This window comes from Ranitomeya variabilis, chromosome 2 (assembly GCF_051348905.1).
Source record: "Ranitomeya variabilis isolate aRanVar5 chromosome 2, aRanVar5.hap1, whole genome shotgun sequence".
Taxonomy (NCBI): Eukaryota; Metazoa; Chordata; class Amphibia; order Anura; family Dendrobatidae; genus Ranitomeya; species Ranitomeya variabilis.
Window position 1 is genome coordinate 988,885,603 of NC_135233.1, and position 17,501 is coordinate 988,903,103.

Below are 17,501 nucleotides of genomic sequence, written 5' to 3' on the forward strand. Positions count from 1 at the left end.
CTTTATCCGCAGGAAATCCGCACATGTTTTTTTTTTCCAGATTTTTCGCATTTTTTTCCGGAGCTTGCCAATGCAATAATATAGCGGCAAAAATGCGAAAAATCCGCAAAAATAATGAACATGCTGCGCAGCATGTGCACAAGAATTGTGGAATGCATTAAAAATGATGGGATGCTTATGTATGTGTTTTTTAGCGTTTTTTTCCTGCAGGAAACGGCAAAAAAAAGAGAAAAATCCTGAACGTGTGCACATACAATAACAGTTTCTTTTTTTCCCCCACTTTCTTTTTGATGAAGCTTCATGTGAGAATCACAGTGCATGCTAAGATACTCAAACAAAGCTTCATCAGGGGTCTGTGGTCACTGCCACAGCCTCTGCCAACTCCCAGAAACAAAGCGTCATCAGTGACACTCGTTTCAGGGGCTTGGCTCAACCCTGAATGCTGTGCACAAAGACAGTGTGCTCTTTTGCCGGCTCAGATCACCAGTAACAAGACGGCAACAGAGCGCACTGTCAGAATGCCCAGAGACCAGTGAAGTCACTTGTGGGGGGGCAGCACTATTCTCCGCACGCTGGTTATTTTGACATTGCGCTCTGTTGTCGGCTCTTTACTGCTGATCTGAGTCGGCAATAGAGCATTCTCTATGATTGAACGCTGTGCGATGTGCATAGAGAATAACGCAGCCCCTGAAACGAGTGTCACTGATGACCGCAGCATCTGACCACTGATGACTCTCTGTTTGAGTTTCCCAGCATGCACTGGGATTCTCAAAGGAAGCGTAATCAAAAAGGAAGTAGAAAATTAAAGAAATAAAAGCAGTTAGATAGGGAAGGATAGGGAATTTTTAATTCAAGTAAAGCAAAGTACTGCAGTGCGCAGGTGTCGGGAAAGGTCAGAGAGGCCCAGCACCTGTGCACTGCAGTACTTTGCTCTGCCCTCAACAGGACAAAGTACACCTGCGCCGGAGCAGCAGCGTGACTACAAGAGGATGTCATCCTATGAAGATGGGAGGCCCCGGACCGGACCGCGACGCCCATCGTACCGGACTGCCCCTGGGTGAGTATAATCTAACCTCTTTTTCTCATCTTTCAGGATACATCGGGGGCTTATCTACAGCATTACAGGACGCTGTAGATAAGCCCCTGATGGGCTTAGCTCACCTTCGATATTGCGGGTGACAGGTTCCCTTTAAATAGATAGGGATTTAGGATGAAAATTAATTGGAACCTCGGACCACTTCTTTTAATGTCGTGTTTTGAGGCTTTTGATCAAACTTTTTAGTATTTTTCACAACAAGACGACCAATCCTGACTGTGCAGTTTTTGGTGTTGAAAAAATATAAAAATAAATAAAAGCATAATAGAAACCTCAGCAGAATCTCCAACCACAAGTGTGAACAGAGCTCAATTCATTGTAGCTACTTGATCCTTCTTGTACTTGCCGAGCACATCCCTATGGAATGGATGTCAGCACTTTTCTCGAAGTTCGGGTCCCGGCAGTAGGACCCATTGCAATGAGGAACTGAAGACATATCTTAGCAATATGTCATCAACATCCAGTCATATTATTCTAATACAATAATGTATTGTGTTATTTGCTTGAATACCCATAAACTAAAAGTAAAGCTTAGGGAACAAATGGTTAATCCTGTAACATGAAAAATGTATCCAAAAATGGAAACTGCATCACATCCATATGTGCACAGCATAAAAGACTTTCCAAATGACTGGATACAGATCTGCTCCGGAGATGCTTAATTATAGACATTTTGCTTACTTTGGGATTCAGGAATGAAATATCTTACATCATTAACCAGCCGTACTAGAAAAATTGGAACATTTTTAATATTTCACATATGTACACAGCAGCGGGATTATGGATGACGCACAAGTAGCGTTTTATAGAACAGTTACAGATCCATTTATTAGTCCAGTTTTGTGACACGTAGAAACTTCACATACCCATTGAGACTGCGCAGTCTGGAACTCAATGCCAAAATAGTCAGTCTCCACCACATTCAGATGAGTGAATGCTCGGCTCAGTAGCGTCTGCCCCGTGGTCTTTGGCTGAAAAATACAAAAAGATTTATTAGGAAACAGAGTCCAGAAACATTACATGACCTTATAAGAGGTCAGATTCTGTTCCCAATTGGTTATTATTGCAGCACCTTTAGGGGGCCGTCACTGCACTTCATTCAACACAATCTAATTCAACATACGGGGAGAAAAGTCAGGAGATGAGACCACGAGGCGTCCATAGGCCTCACTCTGACACCAGGGCTTTTATATTCTATAGCAATAGTCACATTTTATTTTCTTGACTGTTACTACACGTCCTATTCTGGCCTGTTTTGGGGACAGAACTCACCCACTCAGGTCAGGGTTCACTAACAGATTTCTAGCAGAAGCTTGGCAAACAACAACCAATTCTGAAGAAACATCAAAACCCCTGATGATGTATGGATGGTAAAACGGACAACATGAATGCAGAGAGATGAAAAACGGAATACCAATAGGAAGGGAAAAATATAGATAATTTGAGGGCATGGATGTTTGAATAATGCGCAATGCTGCTAGCTCTTGGGTGCAGTGTAAGAACAGATATAACTAAGGAAAGGCTGAGCAAAGTTCCATCTTCTTTGCGGACCTTGGACTGTGGGTTACATGTGAATTTCACCCTTTGAAGCTCACAATAATTGCTACCTATAAATCTATCTGATGACACAAATGACTCTGAACTCCACGACATAAAAGTAATGATAAAAAAACCCCCAAAGTATCAGGATTTATTGTTATGATTTTACTTAAGGGGTTATCTCCAGGATAGGCGATAACTTCCAGATTGGTCGGGGTCCTGCTGCTAGGACCCCCTTGGAGAATCCTCTCAGCACGCCCTTTGAACGCTGTGAGGATTCACAAGTCTGCACTCACAGAGTCACTGCGGACTTGTACCCTAAGGCCGGACAATCCCTTTAAGGGGCCACTACCTGTTTCCTCGCCCAGTCTCTCTAACTTGATTGAGGAGTTCATTGCCTTTGTGACCTCAGGTGCCATGTAAGGAAATCCGGAGGTAAGCTATGAATCAAGATGCACAGGCCAATGCTGGGTGGAGAAACAACCTCCGGAAGCAGTGGCTCCTTGAGGGTATGTGCCCACGTTGCGGATTCTGCTGCGGATTTTTCCGCAGCGGATTTTGAAAATCCGCAGTGCAAAACCACTGCGGTTTTAACTGCGGATTTTCTCGCGGTTTCTTCTGCGGATTCCTCTGCGGGTTTTCAACTGCACTTTCCTATTGGTGCAGGTTGAAAACCGCTGCGGAATCCGCAGAAAGAATTGACATGCTGCGGAAAATAATCCGCTGCGTTTCCGTGGGGATTTTTCCGCAGCATGTGCACAGCAGTTTTTTTCCCCCCATTGGTTTACATGGTACTGTAAACTTTGGGAAAACTGCTGCGGATCCGCAGCGTCAAATCTGCTGCGGATCCGCAGCAAAATCCGCAGCGTGTGCACATACCCTAAGTGCTCGGTCACGCCCAGACCACTTAATGTTGCAGAATGCAGGAACAGATAGAAAACGCAAAGATGTACCGTATTTTCCGGCATATAAGACGACTGGGCATATAAGACGACCCCCCAACTTTTCCAGTTAAAATATAAAATCTTCTTAAAAGTCGGGGGTCTTCTTATACGCCGTATGTCGTCTTATAGGGCCGGTGACTAATGTGCCTTTTGGGGGGGGGGGAGTGGTCCTGATGACGAAGAGGGGGCATCTCACAGGAAAGTGTGAGTGGAGTATCCCCCATTACCTCATTGTAGCTGCAGTGTGGGGTGCTGGGGAGCGGCGGCGGCCACCGCCCCACAGCACAGCGCCCATGCGGCACAAAGAGGAGCAGCAGCTGCCGCCTCTCCCCAGCACAGAGACCCCATGCTGCAGCTACAATGAGGTAATGGGGGATACTCCACTCACACTTTCCTGTGAGAAGACCCCTCTTCGTCACCGGGACCACTCCCCCCCCACCCACCATATACACATTGGTGTCTGCACTCGGCGTACAAGACGGCACCCGGCGTATAAGACGACCCCCGACTTTTAAGAAGATTTTCAGGGGTTAAAAAGTAGTCTTATACGCCAGAAAATACAGTAGATGGATTTACATTTCAAAGACCTGCAAGCCCACATGTGGTTTGGGGGGCTCGATGGAGTTTGATCTTACAGAGAAATGACCTTTAACCCCTAAGTGGCCGCAGTCTTAATGCGTAAAACGGCAATTGGGAATAAGGCTGCAGTGTCCTCCAGAGTCGGAAAATCTCGGTTACCAGTACACAGAGACACCAAAGAACATGATCAGGGCTGGATTTTCTGGTCCCCGATCATATGATCACCGTTATTCAGTAAATAACGGCGATCACAAAAAAAAGTGTGCCGGCTGATACAATGATTTCTCTCTCTTCTGACATGATATACATAATAATAATCTTTATTTTCATATAGCGCTAACATATTCCGCAGCGCTTTACACACATTATCATCGCTGTCCCCAATGGGGTTCACAATCTAAATTTCCCATCAATATGTCTTTGTATATATGTCAGAAGAGAGAGAAATTATGCCCCCAAGATGCCCCTCATCCCGGCACCATAATGGTCAGCTCCCCGGCCGGGGTCATCTTCCTGGGTAAAAAAAAAAATGGCGGGTACATGCGCAGTGCGCCTGTCAAGATCTGCTGGCCAGTACCCGGCAACAATAGGAAATTGAGCATTGTGATAGGGTCTATGACAGTGGTCAAAAGAAAAATAAAATAGTAAAATCAAATCCCCCTTTGTCACCCCCTTAGATAAAAATTATACAAATAATTTCTCCTTCCATTTTTTGCAGTTGGGGGTTCGATTTATTTTTTTTCAAAAGTAAAAAAAATGATGATATGATGGATATTATATATATATATATATATATATATATATATATATATATATATATATATATATATACACACACACACACACATACACACACACACACATACATACATACACAGTATATATAATGGACAATGCAGACAACAATAGAAGAAATAAAAGTATTCCATGAAATACAATGACAACTCACTCTCTGCAGAATTGTCAGCCATTTATAGATCATACTAATATGAAAAGATATGAATGAATCTTCCCGGGGTAATCACAAAACAAAATTTGGCTAATTTAGACCTTCCGTTGCCAAAAGGGACGTGAGACGAGTAGGGAGGATCACACTTTGGGCTATGAGACGTGCGGTCTTAGCATCTGGACACAATTCTCTCTGGAATTCAGAAAATTCTCCTACAAATGGAAATAACAGAATCTGCCTGTATGAGGCCAGAGAAATTCCACCGTGTTAACCCCTTTACAGCCACTAATACTTTCTGCATTTTAATCAGGTGCTCAGTGATCAGGATGGACCCAAGTACAGTGGTCACAAAGTATTAAAACTTGCATCCAATTTTAATTCATTTTCAGTCAATGTGTTCGTTTTTACTACCCTCGTGTATTTATTGTCCCATAGGCAAAAAAACCCACAAAAAAAAACACTTTTCCTTGCAATAAGTGAATGAAAAACACACAGCACATGGATGCAACTCAAATGGCGTCTGTGTACTGTCTGTGTTCTGTAACCCCTTCATTTACATGATCAAGTATGGGCTACAAATCAAACTCAGACGTGTCTTTGTTTTTTTTAAGTGGATCACTGGTCAGCAAAGAGCTGACATGTGAAGAGCACCATGTACAATGTAATGTATCCGTGTGCCGCCAGCAGAAATGTGGACATGAGACAAGTGACGGAGGCTCAAACACCAGCTGAGTGCAACTTGGAAAATCCTCATTACATACAAGGACGATCAATAACTTGGTCTTTAAGGCCTCTAAGCACATTTGTTTAATGGTGGATGAACCCGCCGATGGGTTCGACCAACCGTCTAGTGTGTATGAAGGCCCTGGACAAGTAATAGTCGGGGAGAGGGTCACTTGAGTATATCCGATTTTGGCTGATTGCATATTCTTCAGCAGATACGCAGTCACCAGACATATCCAGAAATGGCTTTCTCAATGGCTCTTGCGTATGGGTCAGCCAGCAAAGAAAGCTCTTGCCGAAAGATAAGCTAAAGTTGTTTGACCGACAACTATCTAATGCACTGTCGGGAACACGGGCAGAAGAGGACTACTGTGCAAGAACAATGAATGGACCCTTTGCAGTCCAATAGCTCATCATAGTACACAGTTCCAAATGTTTTGGAGGTCAAATGGGCCCCCATAACTTTTGAGCCCCTGTGCGGCTGCAGAGGTTGCACCAATGGCAAGTCCACCCCTGATCTAATGTGCATGGCCCAATTAGTTATAGATTTCATAAGGTATGGTTCCTCCTTGTGGAGACCTATTGAGTCCATGCAACTTGGGAAACATGCAAATTAGCTCTCCATTAGAAGAAAAATGAACAATTGGGTTGAAAGCATCACACTCTGGCAACCTTTACCCTACTGAATACTGATGAGCAAAAACTCAGAAGCCTTGCTGTCTACATATGAACCTCTCTGGAATGGCTGATATCCTTATTTATATGTTTCAAGGCTCTTTAATGCGTACAACATTGTCTTACATAGTATCTACCTATAGGTGGCATCAGAGAGGCAGTCTTTAGTTATCAAAGCCACATATCAGGCAGTCTCAACTTCTCCCGCGCCCTTGGCCCTTCTACATGAAATTTTCCACAAAAGAATTCTTAGGTCAGAAAGAGGGGCAAAATGTAGTTTCAACAGCATAAAGACAGATGTATGCATATCAGCACTTAAGCACACATGCAGTCAGTGCCCATGGAATAATGACTCTGTAAAAGTGCTAATCCCACCCATGCTCAACAGTACCAGTCTAATGTCAAAGTACAGCACAAAGGTTATGGGGGTCTGGGTGTTCAAAATCTATTCTTGCCTCCATTTTAGAGAATTCCCTCCCGTCCATCTCCGATCCAATCCTGTCCTGTTGGCAAACAGCAGCACTGCGCCCAAGACCATAAAACCGATGCCTGCCATAGGAACACGTTGCAGCTAAAGCTCGTTGATACACCGTAGCACAGAAAGCAGGTCTGGCTGTGTACTAACTAGACATGAGCGAACTTGTTCTGAAAACGTTCACCAATCTCAAATTCAGCAAAAACTTTGCACATTCGGATTCGTGTTCAGATTCCCGAGCATTTCTCCTATTAAAAAAAAAAAAAAAAAATAGACAAAATTAGGCCAAAGCTAGATAAATTATTGCATTTCCACGAATGCTTTTGTTAGGATTTTGGCTTGATAGCGGTACTGTATGAGGGGCGGGGGGGGGGGGGGGGGGGAGATTAGCGGCGGATTGTATTTTTTTTTTTTTTTAATTGACTTAGTGTCTGGAGATTCTGGCAGCCAATCAGGAACCATACATAACTTCCAGACACAAGGGCTTCTATCATTGGCTGCCGAAGTTGCATGTCCCTCTCCATATAAAAAGCGGACGTTGTTTTTGAGCCATTTTGTCAGTGTAAAGGTACCTTCACACTGAACAACTTAACAACGATAACGATAGCGATCCGTGACGTTGCAGCGTCCTGGATAGCGATATCGTTGTGTTTGACACGCAGCAGCGATCTGGATCCCGCTGTGATATCGTTGGTCGGAGCTAGAAGTCCAGCACCTTATTTCGTCGCTGGATCACCCGCTGACATCGCTGAATCGGTGTGTGTGACGCAGATTCAGCGATGTCGTCACTGGTAACCAGGGTAAACATCGGGTTACTAAGCGCAGGGCCGCGCTTAGTAACCCGATATTTACCCTGGTTACCATTGTAAATGTAAAAAAAACAAACACTACATACTTACATTCCGGTGTCTGTCGGGTCCCCCGGCGTCCGCTTCCCTGCACTGTGTCAGCGCCGGCCGGCCGTAAAGCAGAGCACAGCGGTGACGTCACCGCTCTGCTTTAGGGCCGGCGCTTACACAGTGCAGGGAAGCAGAACGCCGGGGGACCCGACAGACACCGGAATGTAAGTATGTAGTGTTTGGGGTTTTTTACATTTACACTGGTAACCAGGGTAAACATCGGGTTCCTAAGCGCGGCCCTGCGCTTAGTAACCCGATGTTTACCCTGGTTACCCGGGGACTTCGGCATCGTTGGTCGCTGGAGAGCTGTCTGTGTGACAGCTCTCCAGCGACCACACAACGACGAAACAGCGACGCTGCAGCGATCGGCATCATTGTCTATATCGCTGCAGCGTCGCTTAATGTGACGGTACCTTAACAGCGCAGAGAGGCTGCTCCTGCAGCAGGTAGTCAGATAGTTGGGCGGTTTATTATCAGCTTCTTCACCTAGGTCGGATCTTGTGTCAAATCGACCTTCCAGCATCTAAATCTTTTGTGCCAATACTGTGGTGCAGGCAGGAGTCCACATTTCAGAATCTAAATAGTTTGTGCTAATGCTGTGATCCAGACACCAGGCCACATTTCTGAATCTAAATCCTTTCTGCTGATAGTGTGTCTGGACCACACTATCTATGCAAATAAATACTAATTGTTAATTTATTGACAGGTGACTGACAAACTGTGAAACAGCTGGTTAAAGGTGGGGAAGGGTACATCCAACATGAGTGGGAAAAAGTGAAGTCATGGTGGAAGGGGGAATAGGCTTGGTGTTCAAAATGTACATGGGTTAGGTGGTAATGTTACTCAAGGCTCTACTGAACAAACACTGTCTGGTACTATCCAAAGACAACTGACATCTGTTACTCGATCGGCTACTCGACTCCCTTTATTTGGCATCCACACAGCGGTACACAATGTAGATGAAAGCCAGAAAGAGCATGTGCTCCAGTGTATGGCAAGTGGCCTCTCCTCCTCTTCCTCACCTTAACATAACACAGTACAATCCTCAGAGGTGGCACCCATATTACCCTCGTTTCCCACCGCATCACAACTCTCCAACCGCCCAAATGACAGTGGGAAACTACAGATTGACAAGTCTGCAAAGCTGTTCACACATTCTATTCCATGGGCATCAGAGTTCTGCTCCAAAAATTCAGACTCAAGAAGAGGAAAGCATCTCCACCGATATCCAATTTCTTTTTCAGTGGAATTTGGGGCCGGACGAAGTAGGGTCCGAGAAGAATCCAGAGCCTCGTCATCAGACATTAAACCCGGGGGTGGAGGTGATTCTGATGAGGCGCACGTGGACTGTACTGTGCTGTCAGGGCAGGAAGAGAAGGGTGACTATCAGGGTGAGGAGTATGAGAACAGAGAGGACAACAATTACGGTAGGTTGTGTATCCCACTTAGTGTGAACCCAGAGGCATGCAGCTGAGTAGCTCAGCAGAGGAGATGGAGAGAAGGAAGATGAGGAGGTTACGTTGCAGCTTTCCTCACAGACACCGAGTGATGCCATGACAAGCACTGCATCCTCAGCTCCAACTCTGGTTGTGGCCAGCAGCAGCGCGGGTCTGCAGTAGGCAGAGGCGGCAAGGGTTGCCTTTTTTGAAATTGCAAAGGATGACCCAACTCATGTTATCTGCCAACTTTGCAAAAAACTACTCAGTAGAGGCAAAAATTGCAATAATTTGACTTCTACATGCATGAACCGGCACATGCTCGATCAACATGTGTTAGTCTGGGAATTTCACTGCGCTAAAATGTGGACTAGTGGGCCTTGCCAACCACCACTGGCTGTCCCATCATCCGCATCTGCTGCTTCTTCCTCCTCCATCACGGTGCTAAGTGTTCTCACACAGGTCTGAAACTGAATGAACATCCTCGAAGGCCGGTGATTCCATAATTTTTGCCAGGGGTTGTACATGATGGAGCACACGAATAGTTTGCGGGAGGAGGTGGTAGTCCCAGAGGAAGAGGTGTAAGAAGAGGAGGCTGCGGAAGGATAACAATATCTCTAAGTTCCGGTCTGTCGTCGCACAGGCCGGTGCCATGGGAGGGCGGATTACAGCGATCGAGGAGGCTCAATGTATTAGACAAAATGTTAGCGAAGGTGCAGGAGCCAAGGAACAAATTTAAGGGAGAGGTGATGGGCTCACAACAATCAGGAGATGCAGAGTATAATGATCCCCCCTCTGTTGTCCGGGGTTGGCGGAAGGGGACAGAGGAAGCAAGCTTGAAGGTTACCTCACCACCAACACACCATGGACTTGGACCTCATGGAAGCGCCCGACACAAGCACCTTCTTGCTCTTGATCTGCAACATGATGCCCGTATATTTAGGATTAGGCCGGGGTCACACTTGCTTGTGCAGTGTGAGAAACTCACACGCGTCTCTTGCATCAATACCCGGCACTGCCGCCGGCACTTGGGACTGAAGCGTGCGGCTGCATGTATTTCTATGCAGCTGGACGCTCCAGTCCTGAGTGCCAGCTACTGTGCCGGGTATTGATGCAAGAGTTTTGTGTGAATTTCTAGCATTGCACACCCAAGTGTGGCCCCGGCCTTAGAAATAGTACGGACTACTGGACTGCCACTCTGTTAGATCCATGGTACAAAAGTAAATTTTGCCAGATGGTTCCCACCCACCCCTGGAAAGGGACAACCGCATACTGGTGTATCGAAGCACGCTTTTAGACAATCTTAAGAGTGGTTTAGCCCAAGAAAGCAGTGTGGCATGCAGTGTGCATTGCAGTTTTAGACGTCCAACCAAGGGAACATTCAGCCGTCAACGCAAAATCATTAGCAGCAGCAGGGTAAGTGGCAGAAGCAATTTCTGGGCGTAATTTCACACATTTTTTACACCAGCCCATGCATCAGCAGAACAGAGTACAAGTCTGACACTTTGTGAACGACTGGAGATGATGGTACAGGAGTAATGAAGCGCAATATCAATTTAATTTGACATTTTGTTCTTCAAAAATGGAAAAGTGGCCTGAGCTCGCCTGTCACGCCTTGGAGGCTTTGTCATGCCTGGGAGACAAATCTCTTAGACCATGTCTTCAGCAGCTGCTGTTGGTGTCCTGACGGATAAGCGCATCCGGCTGTCCCCTGAAAGTGTAGACACCCTAACTTATCAAGATGAACAAGTCAAGGATCTCCAGACTAAGCGAGAGTGTAGTTTTTAGTGTGCTGTATTGATCTCGAGTTACTGCAGTCTGTGACACTTTTGTCGTGGATTCTGTGCCTGATGTTGCTACTGCTGCTGTAAAACAATTTTTTGAAATGTGGAGACTCCAAATTGGGCCTCCATCTGGTCTGTTGCCTGTTGTGGAAGAGGTGTCAAGGCCCCATTATACTATTTCTACTCTGGGGAAATTTATGCCACTTTAGTGGTGTGTGGCAATAATTTTTGGAACAGTTTGGACTCCAGGTTGGGTCTCCTTCATGTGTGTTGCCTATAGCAGTAGGGCTCCCAGACAGACAGGCCTGCACTTACTTTCAGTCAACAACCTGTGTTACTATCCTAAAAAGTTTCTAACAATGGTAGTCTACGAAGCTAATATTTGTGCGACCTGAGAAAAGCAGTTTGAGCTGTTGCATGAGGTATCAGGACTCCCAGCACAGCAGGCCTACACCTGTCCATCACCCACCTAGTCTTAAAGGGAACCTGTCACCCCGTTTTTTGAAGATGAGCTAAAAAAAGCGTTAAATAGGGGCAGAGCTGGGCGTTACATTAGTGTCTTTTGTGTGCCTTTATTACCCACCTATGCTGCTGAAATACCTTTGTAAAGTCGCCGTTTTCTGCTGTCACTCACACTGGTCTGGTCCTATGGGCGTGGTGACAGCGCTGTTTCTCCCCCAGATCAGGCTCATCATTCCGTTGGTGGCGTAGTGGTGTGCGCATGTCCAACAGAGAATATCCACTGCCCAGGAGATGAAAAAGAGCGCGATCTGCGCTATTCAGCCGTTTACCGGTAGGCCCGGCCATCTTTCTGTGGCCGCGCGTGCGCACATGGAGCGCTCTGCTGCCCGGGGCTTCAGGAAAATGGCCGCAGGATTCCGCGCGTGCGCAGATGGAGATCGCGGCGGCCATTTTCCTGAAGCCCCGGGCAGTACTGACACCACTACGCCACCAACGGAATGATGATACTACAAAAATGTCCAACCATAAGCAGCCAATGGTACTTCCTAAATGCATGTAAACCAACCACTAGATGGCAGTAAATCCCCTGTCATCTATAAAGAAGCCGACCATAGATGAAATTCAAGTACTTGAATTTCATCTATGGTCGGCTTCTTTATAGATGACAGGGGATTTACTGCCATCTAGTGGTTGGTTTACAACGGAATGATGAGCCTGATCTGGGGGATAAACAGCGCTGTCACCACGCCCCTAGGACCAGACCAGCGTGAGTGACCGCAGAAAACGGCGACTTTACAAAGGTATTTCAGCAGCATAGGTGGGTAATAAAGGCACACAAAAGACACTAATGTAACGCCCAGCTCTGCCCCTATTTACCGCTATTTTTAGCTCATCTTCAAAAAACGGGGTGACAGGTTCCCTTTAATGTCTTAATTAAAACTTACATTAAAAGTTGTAAATGCTGTCCCAAACCCAGACACCCCATGCATGGCCCATGGCTGACTGCTGCTGTGCCATTATCGAATTTCTACTGTGGGTCAATTGATGCCACTTTTTCCTGTCTCTGCCCCTAATTTTTGGAAATGTTTGGACTCAAGTTGGGTCTCCTTCATGTATCTTACCTGAATTTGGCAGGGCTCTCCGAGCACCAGGCCTACACCTGTCACTGTGATGTTTAAGCTAGAAATGCTGGTCCAAGCCCTGTCCCATGCATCCATGCTGCGCAATTATACTGTTTGTACTCTGGGTCAGTTGATGCCACTTTTCCTGGTGTCTACCCCTAATTTGAGATGTTTTGGCAGCTTTTTGGCCACACTGAAGGGGAATCTTGAAAGGTTCACTTATATTGAATATTGAAAATATTTCAGGGCCCTCAGTGATCCACCTAATAGTGATCTTGTCACGGTAAGAGAATGCTCAAAATCACATCTGACAAGCAGAGAAGAACAATAGGAAGAAAGAATGAGCCACATCAGTGACAGATCGACGGACCAGAAGAGCCAAGAAGTCCGCTATAGAAGGTAGACCGATATTTCAGGGAAAGCAGAAACTATTGGTTGCTACCACTGACACACAAGATAAGATATTTTGACAGAGAAGAATAATTGTTCATGCATTGCCAAACTGCTTATTTTTAAAGGTTCTGTTAGTTTATACATTATTCTTTTTCATAGAAGAACCCCTTTAATAATAAAAAACAACCCTTCTGCACCCACTTTCCCTGCATGCAGATTACTCTACTGAAACAAAGCAGCCAACTGGGAGACCATTACTTACTAATTATACATTACTACAATTTATAGTACAAAAATACAAAGAAAACCTCAATACCGGCAGTTCTCTCCGCACAATCACCACATTACATCCATCTTCTGCTATCTGGGTGTGTATCGTCTTCCTATCTTTCCCTCTGAGGCTGGATCTACCATAAGCAGGAAGCAATCAAGCAGCTATTGAAATCACAGTTGCTTCCTGCTGCAGCCTAGGAGCACAGTTTACAAGGGCAGCAAGCAATCTACCATGAGGGGAAAGCATGCGAGCCAGTATGAGGCTATGTGCACATGTTGCGGATTTGCCTGCAAATCCACAGCGTTTTTGACGCTGCGGATGTGCTGCAGATTTCCATGCGTTTTACAGTAGCATGTAAACCTATGAAAAATCAAATCCGCTGTGCACATGCTGCGGAAAATACCGTGCAGAAGCGCTGCAGTGTATTTTCCGCAGCATGTCAATTCTTTGTGCGGATCTGCAGCATTTCTGCACCCATTGACTTCCATTGTGTCGGGCTCATCCGCAGCAAAACCACAGATGTAAAAAAGATCTGCGGTCTAGCTGCGGATGAAACGCTGCAGATAGGGAGGGTCATGTGGGTGTGTGTGTGTGTGTGTGTGTGTGTGTGTGTGTGTGTGTGTGCGTGCGTGCGTAGGCATCGTCCGATGGGACTGCAAGTCCCATCCGGCTATGAATGCTACAGCAACAGTGATTGACACAATAGCCAATGATGGGACAGTAGTAGTCCCATCATCCGGCTAATGTGTTGAATGTAAAAAAAAACAAAACACATACACACATATACAGTACAGGCAGTACATACAACATACAGTACATACAACATACAGTACATACAACATACAGTACATACGCACCAATCACCTTGATCCCGAAGCCCTCGATCACCTGTAAAAAATATTAAAATAATAAACCAACAATATACTCCTTGATCCGCAGTAATCCAATTAATTAGAGTGTCCAACAACGATCTCCCGTGAAGAGCTGCCACATCAGCTGATGCGACCACTCTCCAGGGGCTCCGGCGATACAATGACGGAAGGTATCCTTCCGCCGCTGTGAGTACAGTATAGTTCATACTCTCACTTGCGGCACTGCTGTGTGGGAAAATTCCCACGCAGCATTGCCATAAAGTGAGAGCACTGAACTACAGTAACCTCTTCAGTGATGCATTGCAGGAGCCATTGTCTCCTGTCAGTGTGTCACTGGAGGCCCTATAGAGCGGTGACATCACCCGATGTCACTGTTCTATAGGGGAGATCGTCGTGGGAAAATCGTTATTAATTGGGCTACAGCAGAAAGGGAGTATACGGTTGGTTTATTATTTATTTTTTGCAGGCGATCGAGGGCGTCGCAGGAATTAGGCGTTGGAATTCGGTTGTAAGTATGGTGAAATTAGGAATATTAAAATACTTTTTTTCTGGCTGTGTCTTTTTTTTTTAACTCATTCAATACTATAGGATTAGTAATGGATAGGTGTCTTATTGACGCCTCTCCATTATTAACCGGGCTTAATGTCACCTTACAATACAATTTCTGGGGCGGCTGCGGGCTGGTATTTGTAGCCGAGGGGAGCAATATCCATGGCCCCTTCCTAGGCTATGAATATCAGCCCGCAGCATTCTGCGTAGCCTTTCTGGCTATAAATTATAGGGGGACCCCCACGTCATTTTTTGGGGGGTCCCCTATTTTAATAGCCAGTAAAGGCTACGCAGATAGCTGCTGGCTGATATTCATATCCTGGGAAGGGGCCATGGGTATTACCCCCTTCCCAGGCTACAAATATTGGCCCCCGGCTGTCGGCTTTCCCCCTCTGGTGCAGAAAATTGCGCGGGAGCCCACGTCATTTTTTTCCCATTTTTGTTCAAAATGAAACATACTGTTCATTAATAAACACCGGCCTTGCAATTATATATCTATAGAAATATGTCTATAGACATATCTATAGATATACCTATAGATATAACTATGGATATACAGTGCCTTGCGAAAGTATTCGGCCCCCTGGAACTTTTCAACCTTTTCCCACATATCATGCTTCAAACATAAAGATACCAAATGTAAATTTTTGGTGAAGAATCAACAACAAGTGGAACACAATTGAGAAGTTGAATGAAATTTATTAATTATTTAAAATTTTTGTGGAAATTCAAAAACTGAAAAGTGGGGTGTGCAATATTATTCGGCCCCTTTACTTTAAGTGCAGCAAACTCACTCCAGAAGGTTCATTGTGGATCTCTGAATGATCCAATGATGTCCTAAATGCCTAATGATGATAAATGTAATCCACCTGTGTGTAATCAAGTCTCCGTATACACTCACTGGCCACTTTATTAGGTACACCTGTCCAACTTCTTGTTAACACTTAATTTCTAATCAGCCAATCACATGGCGGCAACTCAGTGCATTTAGGCATGTAGACATGGTCAAGACAATCTCCTGCAGTTCAAACCGAGCATCAGTATGGGGAAGAAAGGTGATTTGAGTGCCTTTGAACGTGGCATGGTTGTTGGTGCCAGAAGGGCTGGTCTGAGTATTTCAGAAACTGCTGATCTACTGGGATTTTCACGCACAACCATCTCTAGGGTTTACAGAGAATGGTCCGAAAAAGAAAAAAAATCCAGTGAGCGGCAGTTCTGTGGGCGGAAATGCCTTGTTGATGCCAGAGGTCAGAGGAGAATGGGCAGACTGGTTCGAGCTGATAGAAAGGCAACAGTGACTCAAATCGCCACCCGTTACAACCAAGGTAGGCCTAAGAGCATCTCTGAACGCACAGTGCGTCGAACTTTGAGGCAGATGGGCTACAGCAGCAGAAGACCACACCGGGTACCACTCCTTTCAGCTAAGAACAGGAAACTGAGGCTACAATTTGTACAAGCTCATCGAAATTGGACAGTAGAAGATTGGAAAAACGTTGCTTGGTCTGATGAGTCTCGATTTCTGCTGCGACATTCGGATGGTAGGGTCAGAATTTGGCGTAAACAACATGAAAGCATGGATCCATCCTGCCTTGTATGGAGCATCTTTGGGATGTGCAGCCGACAAATCTGCGGCAACTGTGTGATGCCATCATGTCAATATGGACCAAAATCTCTGAGGAATGCTTCCAGCACCTTGTTGAATCTATGCCACGAAGAATTGAGGCAGTTCTGAAGGCAAAAGGGGTCCAACCCGTTACTAGCATGGTGTACCTAATAAAGTGGCCGGTGAGTGTAAATGCACCTGCTCTGTGATAGTCTCAGGGTTCTGTTTGAAGCACAGAGAGCATCATGAAGGCCAAGGAACACAACAGGCAGGTCTGTGATACTGTTGTGGAGAAGTTTAAAGCCGGATTTGGATACAAAATGATTTCCAAAACTTAAAACATCCCAAGGAGCACTGTGCAAGCGATCATATTGAAATGGAAGGAGTATCATACCACTGAAAATCTACCAAGACCCGACCGTCCCTCTAAACTTTCATCTCAAACAAGGAGAAGACTGATCAGAGATACAGTCAAGTGGCCCATGATCACTCTGGGTGAACTGCAGAGATCTACAGCTGAGGTGGGACAGTCTGTCCATAGGACAACAATCAGTCGTACACTGCACAAATCTGGCCTTTATGGAAGAGTGGCAAGAAGAAAGCCATTTCTCAAAGATATCCATAAAAAGTGTTGTTTAAAGTTTGCAACAAGCCACCTGGGAGACACACCAAACATGTGGAAGAAGGTGCTCTGGTCAGATGAAACCAAAATCGAACTTTTTGGCAACAATGCCAAACGATATGTTTGGCGTAAAGGCAACACAGCTCATCACCCGGAATACACCATCCCCACTGTCAAACATGGTGGTGTTAGCATCATGGTTTGGGCCTGCTTTTCTCTAGCAGGGACAGGGAAGATAGTTAAAATTGATGGCAAGATGGATGGAGCCAAATACAGGACCATTCTTGAAGAAAACCTGTTGGAGTCTGCAAAAGACCTGAGACTGGGACAGAGATTTGTCTTCAACAAGACAATGATCCCAAAGATAAAGCAAAATCTACAATGGAATGGTTCACAAATAAACGTATCCAGGTGTTAGAATGGCCAAGTCAAAGTCCAGACCTCAATTCAATTGAGAATCTGTGGAAAGAGCTGAAAACTGCTGTTCACAAACGATCTCCATCAAA

General features: G+C 45.4%; 1 protein-coding gene across 9 annotated transcripts in view; it reads right to left on the reverse strand.

Moving 5' to 3' along the window:
- The window catches only part of FARP2 (FERM, ARH/RhoGEF and pleckstrin domain protein 2), a 120,511-nt gene that overhangs the window by 67,146 nt on the left and 35,864 nt on the right, over window positions 1–17,501 (reverse strand). For all 9 annotated transcript variants that reach the window (XR_013221949.1, XR_013221948.1, XM_077291002.1 and 6 more), the window contains exon 3: window positions 1,963–2,067. Coding sequence is in view for 7 of the 9 variants with exons in the window: in XM_077291002.1 (XP_077147117.1) it covers window positions 1,963–2,067 (105 nt within the window). In the remaining 2 variants the exon portion in view is untranslated. The remainder of the gene's footprint in view (window positions 1–1,962; window positions 2,068–17,501) is intronic.